We start from the raw sequence: 18,604 nt of genomic DNA on the forward strand, positions 1-18,604 counted from the left end.
GGTATGATTTAGAAAGCGTAGCAACTCCCAGAATGTCCGTACGTCCATTTTAAACATGTTGATTTTTTACTTTTTTAACAACAAATTTTTATGTGATCTAATTATCCGAATGTTCTGATTATTGGTATATTTATTCATGGAAGAACAAAGTACAATATCGTAAGCAAAGCAACTCTATAATCAAGTCCTAAAAATATAAAAAGTATGTCCATAAACATTATCCTGTATCAAGCAGTTCTTTCAATAAATTTACTCACAATTTTGCTTTGACTCTTATTCATTCATATCCTGATTATTCAGTTCTGACACTTTACAAGTGTAAATGTCCGTTTGTCTTATCGTTTCAGAGCTTCACTTTTATGGATGTTGTCATCCTTGTTTTATTTTTGAATTGTTCTGCTAAATCTATTCATAAATTAAATTGTTGTATTAACAATCAAAGAGAGAGAGGGGGGACAATGGGTTGGATTAACAACTTTGGGGACTTTTACTAAGTCTGATTGGTTGATTTATTACGTTGAGTGTTCAACCACTAATTCTAATCTACAGGAGTGGTAATTTTGTGTGTCATCATTGGGGTTGTTCATCAATTTATCGGCCATTGTCTTATCAATTTAGATTCCTGATTTGCAATCTTAATGCAAAAGCCTTTTCTTATTAATAACATTGTATTAGGAATGCCCCCCCCACCCCCACCCCCGCTTTGCCGAGAACATACAGACGCTGCTTAAAAAAAGCTGTTACCAACCAAAAACTAGCAGAACCGGTGGAACTTTTTTACGTCATTACACGTAGATAGATACCTTGGAAAGTGCGCATACACACACACACATACGCACGCGCGCGCACACTGAATCTCATACTAAGCCACACACGCGCGCACACGCGAGCGCGACCACACACACACACAACAAACCCAGACAATATTCATTTAAACATCAATCATTTTGGTTTTACCAAATTTTTTATTTTTAGTAAGAGCTGACTTTAAAAATAAGGTTTAAAATTTTACATAATTGTTTTTTCAATTCTAAACCAATTATTTATTACTTATGTACTAGCGGTCATGCCCCTAGAGGCCTCTGGAGGCACTTGTTGAATTTGACAATTTTTATTTTAATTTTAATTTTCATTTAATTTTAGTTATAAAATTTTAAAATAGTTATAGACCTTTCAAGGGCCTATGACTCTATGAGAAGCTAAAGCAGGACCATATCGGTTCAGCGGTTAGTGAAATTCTTTAGTATATGCATGGAAACCAAGGTTGCATAAGGTTTTGAAAGCTTTTTGACAGAGTTGTAAGAAAAATATAGATGTAACAGAGTTATGGCCAAATACATGATCAAACATATAAAAACTTGCAGACTTTAGTTTTTATTGCTTAATTCTATCAAACTATATCCATACTCATTCTGAAATTATCATACACAAAAAATATTAAAGCTTTTAGATTTGTAGTTAGCTTATGTCTAAAAAAATGCATGATGAAAAAAATGAAGAGCTTTGATAAGATTGGAGAAATCCCTTTCTTCCGAGCTCTATAATAGCTACGTAAAAAAAACGCTCAGAACAAGTACAATGAAATCTTTTCCAAGCGGAGAAATGATTTTTATGTTTGAAGAAAAAACTTATTTATTTTTGCAAGTGGAGGGGGGGGATACCCACAAAGACTTTCCAAAAAATCAGTGCAGCTGTTCATGAGATTTTTAAGGACATACACAACAAAATTACCACTATATAGGATGAAAGTTAGTTCCCATTTTCATTAATAGATATTAATTTCCCGGTTTTTTTGGGGGGGTAAGTAAGTAAGCACGGTTAGGACTTCTCAGACAAAGGTCGTGCAATCAAAGGGTTTATTGTCTGATGGGTGTTACTACGAGTGTTTGGACAGAAAAAGAGACATTTGGCTCCTCTTAGTTATCCTGAGCCTGATCTTTAAATCATTTTAGTGGTGAGCCAGATCGGGGTGAGCCAAATTTTAGCCAATCACAGCGCGGCTTTTCATAAAATGCTGTGCTCTCATTGGTGGAAAGTTGGCTCACCCCGATCTGGCTCACCACTAAAATGATTGAAAGATTCAGCTCTGAGTTGTTGGACCATGGCGATTGAATGTCATGGACAGCATCCCCACCCGTATAAGGTAATTGACGAGGTAAGGAATAGTGACAATAAATATGAAAAGTGAGTGATTGAGTTGCTCTACTCATTGTACAAATATTCCAAGACCTACCTCCTCACGTTTATATGAAGCAGACGTAGTACACACAAACATACTATCATACAGGCAGTGTTACACCTTATGCTCCAAATGAATATAAAACATAAATTTTTTTCACATTGAAACATAGATTTGATTATTAAGAATTATTGTCTAAATATTATTTTTTTTTGGTGGGTTAAAAAATGTTTTTTTTGTGTTTTTTTTATCTCCTCTAATCTTGAATTAACTCCCCTCTTTTTTAAAGTTTTTAACCCTCCCCCAAACAAAAATTAAAGGCTTGGATGTCATTGAAATTATATGCAAATTAAACAGATTTTTGCGACATACCTTTTTTTAAAAAAAACAATCATCAAGCTGATGGAGCTACTAGCATTTTCATTTATATCCTATATATACAGGGTGTCCCTCGTAAACTGGTTTTTTTGAAACGCTTATTACTCCCTTAATATTTCAACTATAAGATTGTAAAATAAAAAGTATTTGGCAGCCTACTACTGACCATTTAATGATACAGTGATGAAAAATCCGCAAAGTTAACAGAAAAAAATCTACAAGGTAATACATAACATGCTGATTTTAGTGATTATAAGACTAATCCACAAGAAAAATATGCCTTAGTTAACTTTTAAAGCAGCTGGTGGTCAAATGGTGGATCACAAAGACTTACTCCAGACATTATAAGAACTTGCATTGTATTCTAATTAAAATATCTGGTATATTTCAGGTTCTTGTGTGCATTTGAAGCAAGCTCACATGAAAAATTAACAAAGAAGATCAATATAATGCCTATTTTTACATAATGTTTACTTATATTGCACTTCAGATTCTTGAATATTGAGAATTTCTGGTATTTTATGTCAAGTCTGTTCTATTTTCGTGCTTAGAAAGTCTGAGCTACCAGCTGTTTGGACCCTAACTAATCTTAAAGTTCACAAAGGAAATATTTTCTTGTGGGTTAGTCTATATTCAATAAAATGAACCTCTTATGTAATACCTGGCTCATTATTTACGAAAAAAACATTTTTCTGCATGGGGTCTCAGATTTTGATAAAAACTTCCAGTCCCCTTCATTTGGTCATAAAACAAAGGGATGGGTGATTTTTAACCTTTTTAATCCATTTAAAGTCCGATTTTTCGCGCATTTTCTCACTGTGGTGTTTTCACAATGAAAAAAAGGCATTTTTCGTGATTTTTAAGTTTAAAATTTTTACATTAGTTTTCAACGTACAGACATGTTTTATATATCAAATTAATCCCCCAGATAGGCACAATATAGAAATTTTCTTAAAAATCACAAAAATCAAGAACTACAGGGTGTTCCAACAAAAATGTCAAAACACGTTTTTTGAACTTTTGACACTGTCAGGAAACGAATTTTGCCCATTTTTCGCTTTGAGAGTGAATATCATCCATTTGAGCATACATATGAAGTAAATTTGGCGTGGTAACTCCATATTTGGACATTTTATAAATTTTTGAAACACCCTGTAAAAGTGATTTTTGCGTCTGCTGAGCTAAAAATTGGTCTAAATTGATTATTTTTTTTCAAATTAGTCTACAAAGTATCTAAGTATGTTAGGCCATAGTGTTTTCTGACGAGATTAGATTTTTTTTATTTTTTGGACACCTTGTATTTTCAAAAAATGGTACAATTTTTTTTATTTTTTTTTTGAATTTTTTTTTCTATTCTTAAGTTACCTAAAACTGTCACATAGATACAGATTTTGAATAATAACAATAATATTTGCCTATTTTACAAATTTATACACTTTTGTGACACCCTGTGCATGTTTTTAAAAAATGGTGGTTTTTGCCCATTTTGGGGGGGAAGGAGTCGTTTTAGGGCCATAGACTATTTCTTCATTTTTGTATAACTTTTCAAGGCACAACATTTGTTATTTATACATTTACCGCCTCAGGCAAACCGTTTTGCCGTATTTCATCGCCAAAGGCAGAATTTTTTACATTTTTTGCCGTTCCTAAGGTTTTAATGGGCATTATTGGTAAGAAGCCGTTGATTTATCAAAATCACTCTGAAGTACTTTTATCTAGGCAATTTAATTTACTAAATTTCATGTAAAGTAAAATTTTGTGTGCATCTAACCGTTTTTCGTCAAGATGGATTTCAATTGTTAAAACAGGAAAATGAAGTGAATATAATATTAATAATTGATATAACATTAGTAATAAAATAAACATATATCACGTCCATTTAAAATTCCTTTTGACAAAAATCAGTTAGATGAACAAAAAATTGTACTTTACATAAACGAGAACGATTGTGTCCATAAACAGGATCTAAAGGGATAAGACATTGGCCTATAAACTGATGTACATCCCCTTTGTTTATACACATAAATATCCCTTCTTTAGATTAAAATTGAGTTTGGACACTCAACTTAATGAATCAACCAATCATCAACCAATCAAAAATCAGTAAAAGTCCCTTACGAATTAGTATACCTTATTACCTTATTATAAAACTTTGGGGACTAGTGTAATAAACAACCTATTGTTTCCTCTCTCTCTGTTAATTAGGTCTGTAAGCTATTGATAAATAAGCGGCTAGGGGTGGCTGCGGCTGACAATAGCTAAGGGTGGCCGCAGCCGTAGGCGGCTGTGGATGGAAGTTTATTGCGGCTGCGACTGCAGCTTTGTCTAGATAAACACGGGCGCGGGTTTAGCCCCCAAAAATATTGGGATGGAATTTTATAATTAAGGGGGTTGGAGGGGAGGTTAAGCCCCTACAAGTCCACATTACAGCAGGTTGTTTTTGCAACTGAGGCCCTATTGACTTGATTTCAGGGATCTAAAAGGATAAGACTATGGCCGGAAAATTGATGTACATCCCAAATGATAATACACAAACTATTCCTTTTGCCGATTACAATTAGTGGTTGAAGCGTTTGGACACTCGGCTTAATGAACCAATCAATTAAAGCTCAGTAAAAGTCCTCATAGCTAACAAATAAGAAAACATTATTGTAAAACTTTAGGAACTAGTGTAATTAACAGCCTATTGGGCCCCCCCCCTCTCTCTCTCTCTCTTTCTCTCTCTCTCTGCTGAGTTGATTTAGTAAGCCGTGTGGCTGTTTGTGTGGTAAGCCGAAGCGTTTCAGCTTACCGGTTGCGAGTTCGAATCCAACGAGCCCCTAGCCTTGAAGTATTCTACCAATAACAAACTAGCAGGATTTACTCATACAGAAATTATATTTAAACTGAATACATTTACAATGGGTGATTACTATATATACAAAAATAGATGATAACAATGAGTTAGGTTTGAAGGGGGTGTGGGAGACAAGGGCGTAGCCCGCGGCGGTAGTCATCTGTGGGGTAAGCTGCAGTAAAGGGGAAGGCATCACCTCCCGGTAGGATAGTTGCCTGAGGGGCGCGGGGTTGCTAAGTGGCCGTGCCCCTCCCCCATTTAGCCAGTCCAATCTGACCGCTGCCGGTGGGGTCATCTGCGGTCATGAGGTGAATGGTGATATAATAGGATTAGTGCAGAAGGCTTGACTTGATAAGCCACTGCGTAGCAACTCTGTAGAATGCCCGTCCGTATGCTGCCGTATTACCACATTTGTAGGAATATAGATATTTATCGCACCTTTTTGCGATTTTCAAAATCTTGATTAAAAATCTTGGGGGTGGCAAAACTGGTATTAATTATATGATTAATATTTGATATTCGTGGAAAAGTGGCTGTTTGGCTAAGAACCTGTTGTAATCCAGCAGATATTAATTGTTTTTTTAAACTGGTTTTGATCTAATATTTAATTTTTATTTTAGAATCTGCAGAAAGCTGTCTATAATCCCAAAAACTACTATTAAACGTTGATTGAAAATTACAGACAAAATACGAATATTTTTAAAAATTATACATATGCATTGCTCTTAACATTGTACCAAATCATCCTAGGAATAAGCATAAAAATCAGACAACAATATCATGTAATCAATCAAACTTTTGTTAAGGAAAAATAAATTACATAAATTTCAGTGCTGAATAGATATAATTGTCTTTTACATCGTAGCTTCTCATAGGTCCTGGAAAGGAATTTCCTGTTTTAGTTTCCCTATTATTCTCCAATTTTTCTCAGGGATCTAAAGGGACAAGACAATGGCCAACTAATTGATGTACATTGTACATCCTCAATGTTAATACATATAAAATTACCTCTTCTGTAGATTACAATCAGTGGTTGAAACATAAGGGCACTCAATTTGATATACCAACCAATCAAAATTCATTAAAAGTCCCCAAAGTTGTTAGGCCAACGAATAAGAAAATGTTATTCTAAAACTTTGGGGACGAGAAGCTAGATTTTTAAGATGAACCATTTTGGTTCAGCGGTTAGCAAGATCCTTCAGTGCAAACATACACACAAACATCCTAATACTTTTTTATAGAAAAATATTTTTATTTTAAATAAAAAATTCAACAATTTTGGGAAAAATCTTCGAAACCTTTTTGTAAAAATCTTTTAATTTATTTAAAATATTTTTTTCTGAGAGAACTTAACATAGTTCAGGTTGTTCTGTTATAAAATGTGTTGCTTCATAGAATAATTTATCTTGGGTATCTTGGTTTTCTATACTTTTATACCGGTAAAATATTATAATAATTGGTGTATTCCCTAAAAGAGTCTAGTCGAGCACAAAAACCCCTTTCCCTCAATTTAAAATTTTAAACCTTCTTCCCAAATAGGAGATAAGGCTGGTTTTTCGTTTGTTTGTTAACCCTTAACGGTCGGGGGGGGGGCGTTGAACGCCCCCCCATCCAGTTTTTTCTATCTCATTTTCTGTGTGTGAAAGATAAAGAGCCCAAACTGCTTGACTTTTTAAGTATGGGTATGACACATAACTGAGAGTTGGAATTTTTTGAATATCTCCATCCTGGCGGGCACAGGATGCCAGCAAACCTGGCAGGGTCATCCAGGTAAAGAACAAAAATATTTTTTCGACTTAAACAAAGCATTTTATCTTACCAAAATACTAAAATATCCTCTAGTAGTACATCCTCATATTAAATACAGGTGTTCAAGTCAATTTCAGGTTCCAGGTATGATCCTGCAGGTACTGATCCTCCAGGTCTCCAGAAATCTTTAAAAGGCTCCTGTGGCCGCAATTTTTGACTTAGAGACTTCAAATTTTAAACTTAAGCTTTTCTTACATGTCTACATAATGTAATTAAATTTCATAAAGATCCGCCGCGGTTTTCCCGCCGACCGCCGACTGCGGCGGCTGGCAGCTGCAAAGTACAGCTGCGGCCGCTGAAATTTATGTTTTGATATTTCAAATATAAAATTTACATAAAAATAAACATTTTCTGCAAAAAAAATTTCTTCTAGCTCCAAAAAAAAAAAAATTACAGCCGTTTGAAATTTTTAAGTAAAAAAGGACCTAAAAACAAAGGTTGTTAAATAAAAGGGTGAAGGAAACGAAAATTGACCTTGACTTACTTAAGGTCGGAAATTCATCATAACACAGGGGACTTGCACAAAAAATTTTAGCCCTCTAGCTCTAATAGGAAATGAGATAATAAGGGGGGGCGTTGAACGCCCCCCCCCCCCGACTGATTAAGGTGCGGCAAGGGGCCCGACTGTTAAGGGTTAATTACTTTAGGTAAGGTTATATTAGCTACTTGGTAGCCCCGCAGGGTAAGAGCAAAGCTCCATAGGTATAGTTCTTGCAGGGTTAGGGCCCCGCTATACCATAATAGGCACATCATTGTCAATATTAACCACAACTATGCTGAAGATGCTGTTTATAGTAGGGAGGGAGGGAACATTGGGCTGTTTATTACACTTGTCCCTAAAGTTTTCAAACAACCTGGTTTTTTTTTATTTTTTGCTTAACAACTTTGCGGAATTTTAATATATTTTAATAAGTCAATTCATTAAGTTGAGTGTCCAAACATTTCAACCACTAAATGTAATCATCTACATATTTGAAGATTTGTTGTGAAATCATTGGGGATGTACATTAATTTGTCGGCAATTGTCTTTTCCCTTTAGAACCCTGTGTTTATAGTGCCTATACAAATATGATGTCAGACAGTACAAATGACCAATGATTGGCTGATAAACAGACAAAATGACCAATGGCAGACCAGTATAAATTTTAATTGACCAGTGCAGTGGTAGGACGATATTTTTTATCTAGGGAGGGACGTGACATTGGGCTGTTTTTTCACTAATCTCCAAAATTTTGATATAACATATTCTTATTCGTTGGCACAACAACTTTGGGGACTTTTTAAAATTAAGGTTGGTTCGTTCCATGGATCTAAAGGGATAAAACAATGGTTGATAAATTGACTTACATATCAAATGTAGATAAATATAATTGTTTTAAATGTTTGGACACTCAACTTAATCAACTAACCAATCAAAGTTGTTAAGCCAACGAAACGTTATTATAAAACTTTGGGGACCAGTATATTAAATAGCCCAATGTCTTCTCCCTCCCTGGAATCGTGCATTAAGTTGAGTGTCCAAACGTTTCAACCATCATCATGTGTATTATCATTGGGGATGTACATCAATTTATCGTCCATTATTTTATCCCTTTAAGGCCCTGATTTTTTTTCACTATACAGGGGAACCTAAACCTGTGGGGCTCCACTGTACCACTACCCAATATAACAAAATATAAACTGACTTACAAAGTAAAACACAAACAAACAATCCAATACCTCGACTTTTTTTAATTTCAAGTAAAAAGAGGGGGAGGGTTGAAATGAATTTATGGACATTCTGGTAAAGATTATAGAGTTTAGATACATTCTAAATTGTATCTAACTACAAAAGAATCACCATGCAAAGTTTGAAATCGATAGGCAAAATTTAACATGCCTAAACTAACAGAGAGCTAACCGACCCTAATTATAGAAAATCTTTGCTTTCACAAAATATTATTGTACGGAAAATAAAAACAACTCTAATGCAAACAACTGTATTCAAAAGATATAAAAATACAAAGAACAATTAATAATTCCTAAATTACTAATTGTGGCCAAACCATTATCCTTAAATCGTATATCAATTAATTCCGGGTCAGTAAAGCATGCCTGTGGCAATATCCAGGTGGTTTTTCTAGAATACAACTAGTTGAATTCATTACAAAATTTTAAAATCTTTTTATGAAAAATATAAAGCTATTAAACAAATGAAAATTTTTGGGTGGTTTTTTGACATAGCCTCCTAAGGGGCATTTTTCGTATTTTCACAAAAGCTTTTGATAGGTTATTTTAGATTTTAGGTTAGGTAAATGTTAATAATTTCTCCCCAGAGGCTAGAAATATGAGAAAAGCTGCTATGAAAATATGATGAAATACCCTAGGTGATGTTACAAAACCAACAATACCTGATTTTTTTTTAAACAAGTGAAAAACTTTATAAAATATTTAAAGGAAAAATTATTTTATGACTGAATTAAAATATCTGAATGTCCTACAGGCTTGCTTTGTACAAAAATCAAATCATAATATTGGTAATAAGTATTCAAATCTATCTTTTAAACTATGATTATTGTGAAATTTGAAAAAATATATTTCATCCATTTAATAGAAATAAAAGTTTATTTGGATACTTATTACTAAATATAACATAACATACATAACATAGTTTTATCAATTTATAGTTTTCATCATTTATATTTTAAAATTAATGTTTAAAAATTTAGAATTTCATTAATTATTCTTTTGAAATTGTTTTAATAAAAAGGAAGACAAAAACAATATTTAATTGTCTGTATGTTGGTTTGCTCTTCATTTCATATTAAATATTTCTAGTATGGTTTTATAAATTGTTGTTTTTTTAAAAAAAAAGTTATGTTGAATTATTATAGGCAGGACCAAGATATAGTAATTAATCATTTGAATTTAAATTTAGGCAATATCTAGAAGTAATTTTTCAAATTATTGTTACTTGAAAGTTTTATTTCTAAGCTTAATGTTTGAAATAGATTTCATTAGATTAAAAGGATTTAAAATAAAAAAGATTAGATTAAAAATAATTTGTAAAAACTACATAATAGAATAACTTTTTAGTAAAATCCTTCTTTGTTATCTTTCTATAGAATATCATCATATGCAATAATTATACAATATAAAACATAGTAATAAGCAAATAACTAGAATGACAATAATTAAGAGTTGCCAAGCACAAAAAAATACATAAAAATATTCATATTGTTAGCCCTAATAGCTGTAGAACAATGTTTGAAATTAATGTTTTTATCTATGTTTCTGTGGACTATTACTGCAAACCATAAATTTTTTTGGGTATAGTCCCTTTCGTGGCAATGACTCTTAAGGGGCGTTTTGTTGTATTTTCACAGTAGCTTTTCCCCTATTTCTAGCCCCTGTGGAGGCTCTAACCCAGCGGGTCAATCACCTAACCCAACTTAACCTAACCTAAAATAACCTATAAAAACTAATGTGAAAATACAATGAAACGCCCCTTAAGAGGAGTTGCCAAAAAGCGACTATACCCAAACTTTTTGAAATTTTAGTCAAGAAATAATTTCTTATCTAGTTTTTACTTTATAAAAATATTATACTTTAAAGCAATGCAGTATGTTGTCATAATGCTTAAAGTCTATACACATGGAGAAAAAATTGTATAATCAATTACAAGCACAAATTAGAAACAAATTATGTTTCATCATTAAATCACATGTTCTATTGCTCAATTTAATGTTTAATTGAACTGATCAATATCTGCTGGATTAGGACCGGTTTTTAGCCATACTGATAAACCATTTATAGCATCATCATATTACAGACAATTTTCCATGAAATTCAAATAAAAATCATAAAAATGATACTACTTGTTATCCCGGGCCTTTTGGCCCCTCAGGGCTAATAAAACTTGTTTTATTCTTATAAATTTTCAATTCAATATCCGTGGAAAGTTGTCTATAATATCTTAGTAACATAGCTGCTCTATAATAAGCATTTCAAGCTTTTTCAATCATTGATTAGATATAAATTAGGATTGTGTTTGCAGAAATGTTGGTGCTACCTCTTGTAGCCCCCCCCCCCCTTATTATGATTTTTTTAAAATTAGAGGCTTGCATAACAATTCACTAGGGGGTTTGGAACCATTTAGGGATAAAAATATTAATTATTATTTAAATTTCAATTTAAAGGAGGTGTTGACATACACCTTTTGCGCAACACTAATAGATTGAAAATAAATTGGGTGGGTATTTACTATTCCTAAAGGGTGGCACTACTTCTATATGAAGTGCCCTAATCCTGCGGGGCTAATCAGCACTCAATCTAACCCAACCTGACCAAAAGCAATAAACAAGGTCCCCCCTTTTTTTACAACAATATATATAATTAGGGTGGGGGGGGGGGGGGGTAGGGGAATTAATACTCACTAGGGACCTTGAGATTAAATTCCAGCTTTGTTGGACTTAATGGGCCGTAGATTCGGTCTCTAAACAAGGGATAAATTTTGTGATCTTTTAATGTTACTTGTGGAAAATTCACTCTAATATGATACATATTTTTTTTAAGTATTGCTAGGAACCGGTTTTCATCCAGAAGAAATTAATCTAATTTAGAGCAAAACTGGAAAAAATGTTTCTTATTGAATAACAATAATAAATTCAATTTAGTTACAGAACATAGGGATGGGTTACAGGAAGATAAATTCTTTCAAAAATAACTTAAATAACTCTGTTTATCATCACAATATCTGGATATACATTTATCTTCCCTTAAGCTCTCCCTGTATTAAAAAATTATAATAAATTACTAAAAAAAACAAGGATGACAACATACATAAGTAGCACCAAAAAATAAACATATGTCCCACCACAAATATCCTGTGCCAACTTTCAATTGAGTCTATGAAAATCAACCAATAGCACTGGAAATATAATATTAATACAATCAAGTCACTACAAAAGAGCGGAAAGCAAGTTGCTAGCAGACAAAAAAGGTACCCAAAAGAAAAAGAAGGCCATTGGAAAATCTCATTTCCCCATATCGTTATGAACTGACAAAGTAAATTATAGAGTAGGTTCGTTACTAAAACTAGTTAATTTTAGGTTTGACAACAATGTTTAATGGCACCATCATAAAAACTTTGGGCCCAAATCATAATTCATTTTACAAATAATTGTCATATCATCAAGTTTTCTAACTGTTAATATTTAAACTAAACTTAGAGATAAGTTTAAAATGATATTACTATAAGCTGCTTATATAACTAAAATGAATCTTGATAAAAAGAGGGTATAGATGAAATTAATCTCTGAAATCAAATAATGTAACAAAATTTTAAAACATGTGACTTGGGTTAAAAAACTGTTTTAAATTTTAGATTATTAGATTGTATGTTACTGTAAAAAATCAAAATTAAAAGTAAAAATAGAAAAAAAGAAGCAAATCTAAAAATATAATTAAAAGTACAAAATTTTACAGCTTTGTTGAACTCTTGCAACAAAATACAAATGAAGATACTTAATTATAAAGCTTTAGAAAAAAACATATTTCCAAGCTTTTTCTAGAAAGAAACAAATGAACAAATAAACTTAAACAAATTTAAATCTTTACTTAAAAGTGTGCTTAAACATTTCAATATTTAGTCTTTAAAAATAAAAAAATATTGCTTAGAATTTTCGGTTTTGCTATGCTTTATCTATATTGGTAAGAAATCCTTTACTCCGAGACTAGTCTAGTAGCTTTAGTAGGATTTGGTTTAATGATTTATAATTGCCACATTTAATCTTTATATTGCAATTCTTAAATACCTTTGTTATTTGTTTCTTGTAAATAGTTTGACTTGTGACTCAGAAACTTTGACTAGGAAGCTCCATGGTGATATTGTCCCTAAAAAATTGGATCTACTGCAGTTCACGGTAAAATATTGCTGGTAACGAATATTGCCAAAAATTTATGAATTTTAAAGGCTGCTAGCTGCCAAACGGCTGAACGTACAGATCATACCCGCAGGCCATTTTAAGCGTTATAAGAAGGCCTACAAATAATCTGGAATAGACAAGATCCAATGATGCACAGGGAAAGCTTCACTGAAGAAAAAACGCGTAAAATAGGTCTTTTTCGCGTATTTCTCTGCACGGCGAGATAATTATGCATTATTGATTTATGGCTATTCCAGATTATTTGTAGGCCTTTTTATGCCGCTTAAAACAGTGTGCGGGCTTGATATGTACGTTCAGCCGTTTGGCAGCTAGCAGCCTTTAAAATTCATAATTTTTTGGCAATATTCGTTACCAGCAATATTTTACCGTGAACTGCAGTAGATCCAAAAAATTACATAAATATTTATTTGTTGGGTTTTGAATTTGAAAATCTTACTTCATCATATTTCAGAAAAAAAGATTGAAAAATGTGTCAAACCAAGACAAAACTGCCTTAATTGTCTTCCATGGGAGACTTTTAAGATTTGAAGCAAGAGGTTTATCCAAAAAATTATAAAATTGGGTGCAATGCATCTCAAAGCTAAACTCTATTATTAATAATCTATCCTGTCACCCCAAATATAAGGCAAAAGTTAGTTAAAATACCTAGTATGAGAATTTCTTATTCTCTTGAGTCTTGACTAGACAATTCACACTTAGGAACATCTGCATGCTGAACATCAGCCTATAGTAAACATTAATATAATTCAGCAATTTGCAACATGTGGATTTTTTAACCTTTATTCATTTAAATTAATTTATAGGAAATAATTGCATATATTATATGCTTAAGTTATGAATTATTCTTAATCCTAGAAAAATGTTATAATATAAGTATCTCTGTATTGATATAAAAAAATCAAAAATAGAAATAGCCTAAAACCATCCATAGCATTAAATCTAAATAAATTAACACATTTCTTGACTTAGGTAAATCTTTCCTATAAAGGAGAATTTATTCAGTAAATAAACACTTACCCTAGTCTCAAAAGTAGTCATTTGATATTCCACATTAGACCTAGAGCTGCAATCATCCTGTAATTTTAAATATTGCATTGTTTAGTTATTCTAAAAAAATCTAAATTTATAACACATTTTTTTCTTCAAGTAATTGGTAATTTTATTATTCTGAACAAACTTTTAAATATACACAATTATTTCTTTAGATTATCATTTAAGATAATGTATAACAGTTTTTTCTTTAATTTCCAACATACGAATATTTAGAAAGGATTTTGAGAATAAAGAAAAATTTACCTCAATGACATTCAGCAAACTTTCAGACTCTCCAATGTTGCCTTTCTCAACAGCTTCAATATCTTAAATATTAGTTTGTCTAAAAATAAATCAGACAAATTTTCTCCTATTTCTAGCCCCTGCGTGGGGCTCTAACCCTGTGGGGCCAATTGCCTAACCCTGTGAGGCAATCATCTAGCCCAATATAACCTAACCTAACATAAAATAAATATAAAAAGCCATTTTAAAAGTACGTTGCCACAAAAGGGACTATTCCTGAAATGTTTTAATATGTTACAAATACTAAAAACCTATATGATCTAATCTATGATATGACACTAATTCTTTTTAACAAAATAATCTTACCTTGTTTTGATCCTTCTTTTGTTTTGTCAGCCACTGTTTCTCCTCTCTTTTTGCACAGAAAGCTAAATTTAAATAAAGAAATAATATAAAAAAAAATTTTTAAAAGCACATTATTTTAGGTTTATTTAATGCATAAAATCATTATTAACTAATTTATTGAAAATTTAACATAAAGTTAGGAAGAATTTCTAAAAAATAACTTTGAATAGTTTACATTTGCAAGGTTTTAGATATATTGGTGATGTTAACACTTTTCTTATGAACTTTTAGAAATTTAGATACTTCTAGTAATAGTAATAAACATACCCTTTTTTAAAAGTTATCAACTGAGAAACATGTTTGAATAGTTCTGAACCATTGACATCACTCATAGGATGTATTAGCTTGTAATACACCACCTATAAAAATATATTTTGTAATTGTAAATTAATTGACTTCTGTATATTTAGCCAAAAGATATAAAAAGGGCTGAAAGAAAATAAAAAGTGGTAACAGCAAAAAAAAGTTCTGAAAGCTATTACACTTTGACACTCCTAAATTTTATTCAATTAAAGTTGATTGAAATTCTCTTACTCATTCTTAGGGGACATCCCCTGCAGGATTCTCTAACCTTGCAAGGCCTATGCCTACATTATTCTAACCTTACATTGCTACCCACTACCCCAAAATAATCTCACCAAAAGTAATAAATAAAACAAAGAAATACTCACAATCTTCAGAGATTTTATGCTATTTTGATTTATCATGAAAACAACTTACAGTTTAAAGAAAATAATGTATTATAATGACAAGAGTAAAACCTTACCAGTAAACAAATTCCAGCAAACCAAAGAGTTCCAGCCAAGATAAGTTGTGAGGAAGTTGTTCTGAAGCAGTCTGTTGTAGGGTAGATATTGGTCCATAGTATAGGAAGTGATAACAGAATTAGATTTTCTACAGCAACCAAGAATTGAAACAAAAACTGTTTGAAGAATGTTGGACCTTGTTTGACATCATGAAAACTAATGATGATTGTGTGGGACCCCATGCCACTTAAAATGTAAGGAAATGTTTCTGTTAAAATATTTGCACAGAAATTTCTCCAGACAACTGTTTGCCTTCCTTCATTTCCTATTTTCCCTTTTTCATCTCTCCAGATGCTTTTCACATTTTTCTCAAAAGTAAATTCCTTTGTTATCATCAGTACCATAAACACCAGAGCAAAATGAAGAGAAGCAAAGAGTAAGACAGGAACAACAGGATTTTCTAGTGCAAGAAGTGAAAATATTGCCATAACTCTAACAAAGCAAAGAAGGACATAACTTAACCAGACAACAAGGTTTTTGATAGTTTGACTCAAGGTCTGGCCTCTTCTTGAAGTATTTCTTGATGCAATACCATAGCTCAAAGACAGTATCGACAGGAATAGCTTACCAAGCGCAGAATATCCTCCATTCTCATTACAAGTCGTAGAAAGATTGAACATGCCAATAACATTAGAAAGTCCCAATTCAAACAGTTCTACAGAAGATAAGGTTTGCAGGAAGCTGATATAAGGAGCCAAGAGAAACAGTTGTATAAAGAATTGAATGTAGTTCTCAATTCCATTTTCAACTGATTTCAAAGCTTTCCAGGAAGATTCTTTTTCTTTGAGGCTAGAGCTAAGTTCCTTGTCTGTTCCACTTCTCAACTTATATTCATCTAGGATGTACAAAATTGGCCAAAAGGGCTTCAGTAATATCTTCATCCAATATGAACCTTTCACATCTACTTTTGTTTTATATGTAATCCATACATAACTTGATGTAGAAACAATGATTGTCATAAGCATGATATAGAAAGCTGGAATGTATTTCTCCTGAGTTGTTTCAACATCAAATTCAATGCAAGATGTCCATTTTTTTGTCCTAGAACAGGTAACATTTTCAACTAGTTGAACTACTTGTGGAATAAAATCATCATCAGTCATGTTGCTCAACCGAATCTCATTTGCCAGACAGGTTTGATAATCAATCTCAGCAGTACACGTTGAATTGGTAATGGCATTTTGTGTATCAAATGCCCAGATCCAATATTCTCTACACAATAAGATGTCAGAAATATAATCAAATCCAAGGAATATTATGGATAAGAATATTTGTACAGAAACAGCCATCATTGCACTTATTTTCCTTCCCATTCCTTCTGAAGGATCCACTAATTTGTACGTATCAATCAGCCAGGCATCCAACATAAAATTTCCAGCATTGCCTCTGATGCACCTTAAGGCAGCTTGCCTATTACCATGTGCATACTTCTCAGTGTATAATAGTTCTAATCCATTCTTCAGATTGTTAGTCATGTTAATGTAGTACATAACTGAATGACCATTTTTATCAGTGAAGTGAATTATTTTCTGTACCATTTTCTTGTGATCTTCCTTATCTTGATTTATTCCATTTTTCTCTCTCCATCTTGAAAAAGCTCCTACATCATGATTTGAAATCAAATTACATATTTCTGTCACAATATATTCTTCCTTATGCTTGCTTGAAAAGAGCAACAAATATCCAAGAATTTCTTCAACGTCAGGAATGTTTGATTTCTTTTCAATAATCTGAACCAATCCAACAGATTTAACTTTCTTCAAGTATGCTTCCTCTAAACACAAAATCAAACAATCAATTTAGTAGTTATGTTATTGGTTGTAAAATACATAAATAAAATTAGCTTATAAATAATTCAAAATTGTAAGAAAATAAAGGAACAACATCCTTTTAGGAATATTTCAAATTATACTAGATTAGTAGCTTGAAAGGTGTTATTTCAAAAATTTTGACACAAATACAAAACTTTCAGATAAACAATTTTAAGATTCAACTGTTCTAGTATCTACTTAACCCCTTAATGACAATAGGGTCTTAAACGACGCACAAATTCAAACCTATACTATCACTCTATTTTTTTATGATGTCCTTTTTAAATGTTTGTAAATAACTGAATATAGCTTCAAGTTTTGTCCTCTACATTGCTTGGGCTCTCACTTAATTAGATGACCAGATGAAATCATATTTTCATGGCAGAGGTGGAAAAAATAGGAAAAAATTTCCACACCAGGTCTAACTTTTTTCTATCAATGAATTAAAACATACTTATTTATAATTAATTATAGCATTTATTATATATTTTTAGTTTCTGCTAAGTTTTCTATAATTTTAGTTAGTTTACATACTTTTTTTTGATAATTTGTTGTGCGTCGTATTCGACGCATTTGGACTAATCATTTTAGCCATTGCGTCCTTTTTGACCTTATAGGACTAATCATTTTAGAATTTTACTGTATAATCTCCTATAATCTGCTAGTTGCTTCGCCCCTAACCTCTAGGGTGGGTGGGGGATGTCAGGAAAATAGCACAAAACCATCCCAAGGTGTTTATAAAGCTTCCCTTATAAGTAAAACCAATTCACACCCGCAATTTCTGTAATCTTTGGCTTGAGACAAAAAACCTTACTACATTTAGTATGGAATACAATACAAGCAGCGGCTACGCCCCTAGAGGCATCTAGGGGCCCTTAGGTTCAGTGGTTAGCAAGGTCCTTTGGTACACACACAAAGACATACAATAACCTGTTACTTTATTTTAAGGATATAAAAATAGTAGCGCAGATAATCTACAACTAGGGTCTGTCTGTACGTCCACCTGTCTATAATTGTATCCAAATAAATAATAGCTACCTTACAACTAGGGAATGTATGTATGTCTGTCTATATATCAAAATTACAGCCAATTAAAGACTGTAAATATGTTTATACTTCCGTAATTTTTATTGCAGCCTAGCTGGATTCATAAATATAGCGCAGATACTATACAATTA

At 32.2% G+C, this 18,604-nt stretch overlaps 1 protein-coding gene across 1 annotated transcript; it reads right to left on the reverse strand.

Moving 5' to 3' along the window:
- Positions 1–12,161: 12,161 nt before the first annotated feature.
- Positions 12,162–15,147, reverse strand: LOC145307287 (uncharacterized). The gene is made up of 6 exons (XM_080149649.1): positions 15,077–15,147; positions 14,771–14,832; positions 14,426–14,487; positions 14,147–14,203; positions 13,775–13,853; positions 12,162–13,076 (listed from the first exon to the last, which is right to left on the reverse strand). The coding sequence occupies exons 1-5, from the start codon at positions 15,139–15,141 to the stop codon at positions 13,791–13,793; spliced, it is 309 nt and encodes a 102-aa protein (XP_080005775.1). The 5' UTR covers positions 15,142–15,147; the 3' UTR covers positions 12,162–13,076; positions 13,775–13,790.
- Between the last annotated feature and the right edge of the window lie 3,457 nt (positions 15,148–18,604).

Source organism: Acartia tonsa, chromosome 15 (assembly GCF_053477335.1).
Source record: "Acartia tonsa isolate MP-2025a chromosome 15, ASM5347733v1, whole genome shotgun sequence".
Classification (NCBI taxonomy): domain Eukaryota; kingdom Metazoa; phylum Arthropoda; class Copepoda; order Calanoida; family Acartiidae; genus Acartia; species Acartia tonsa.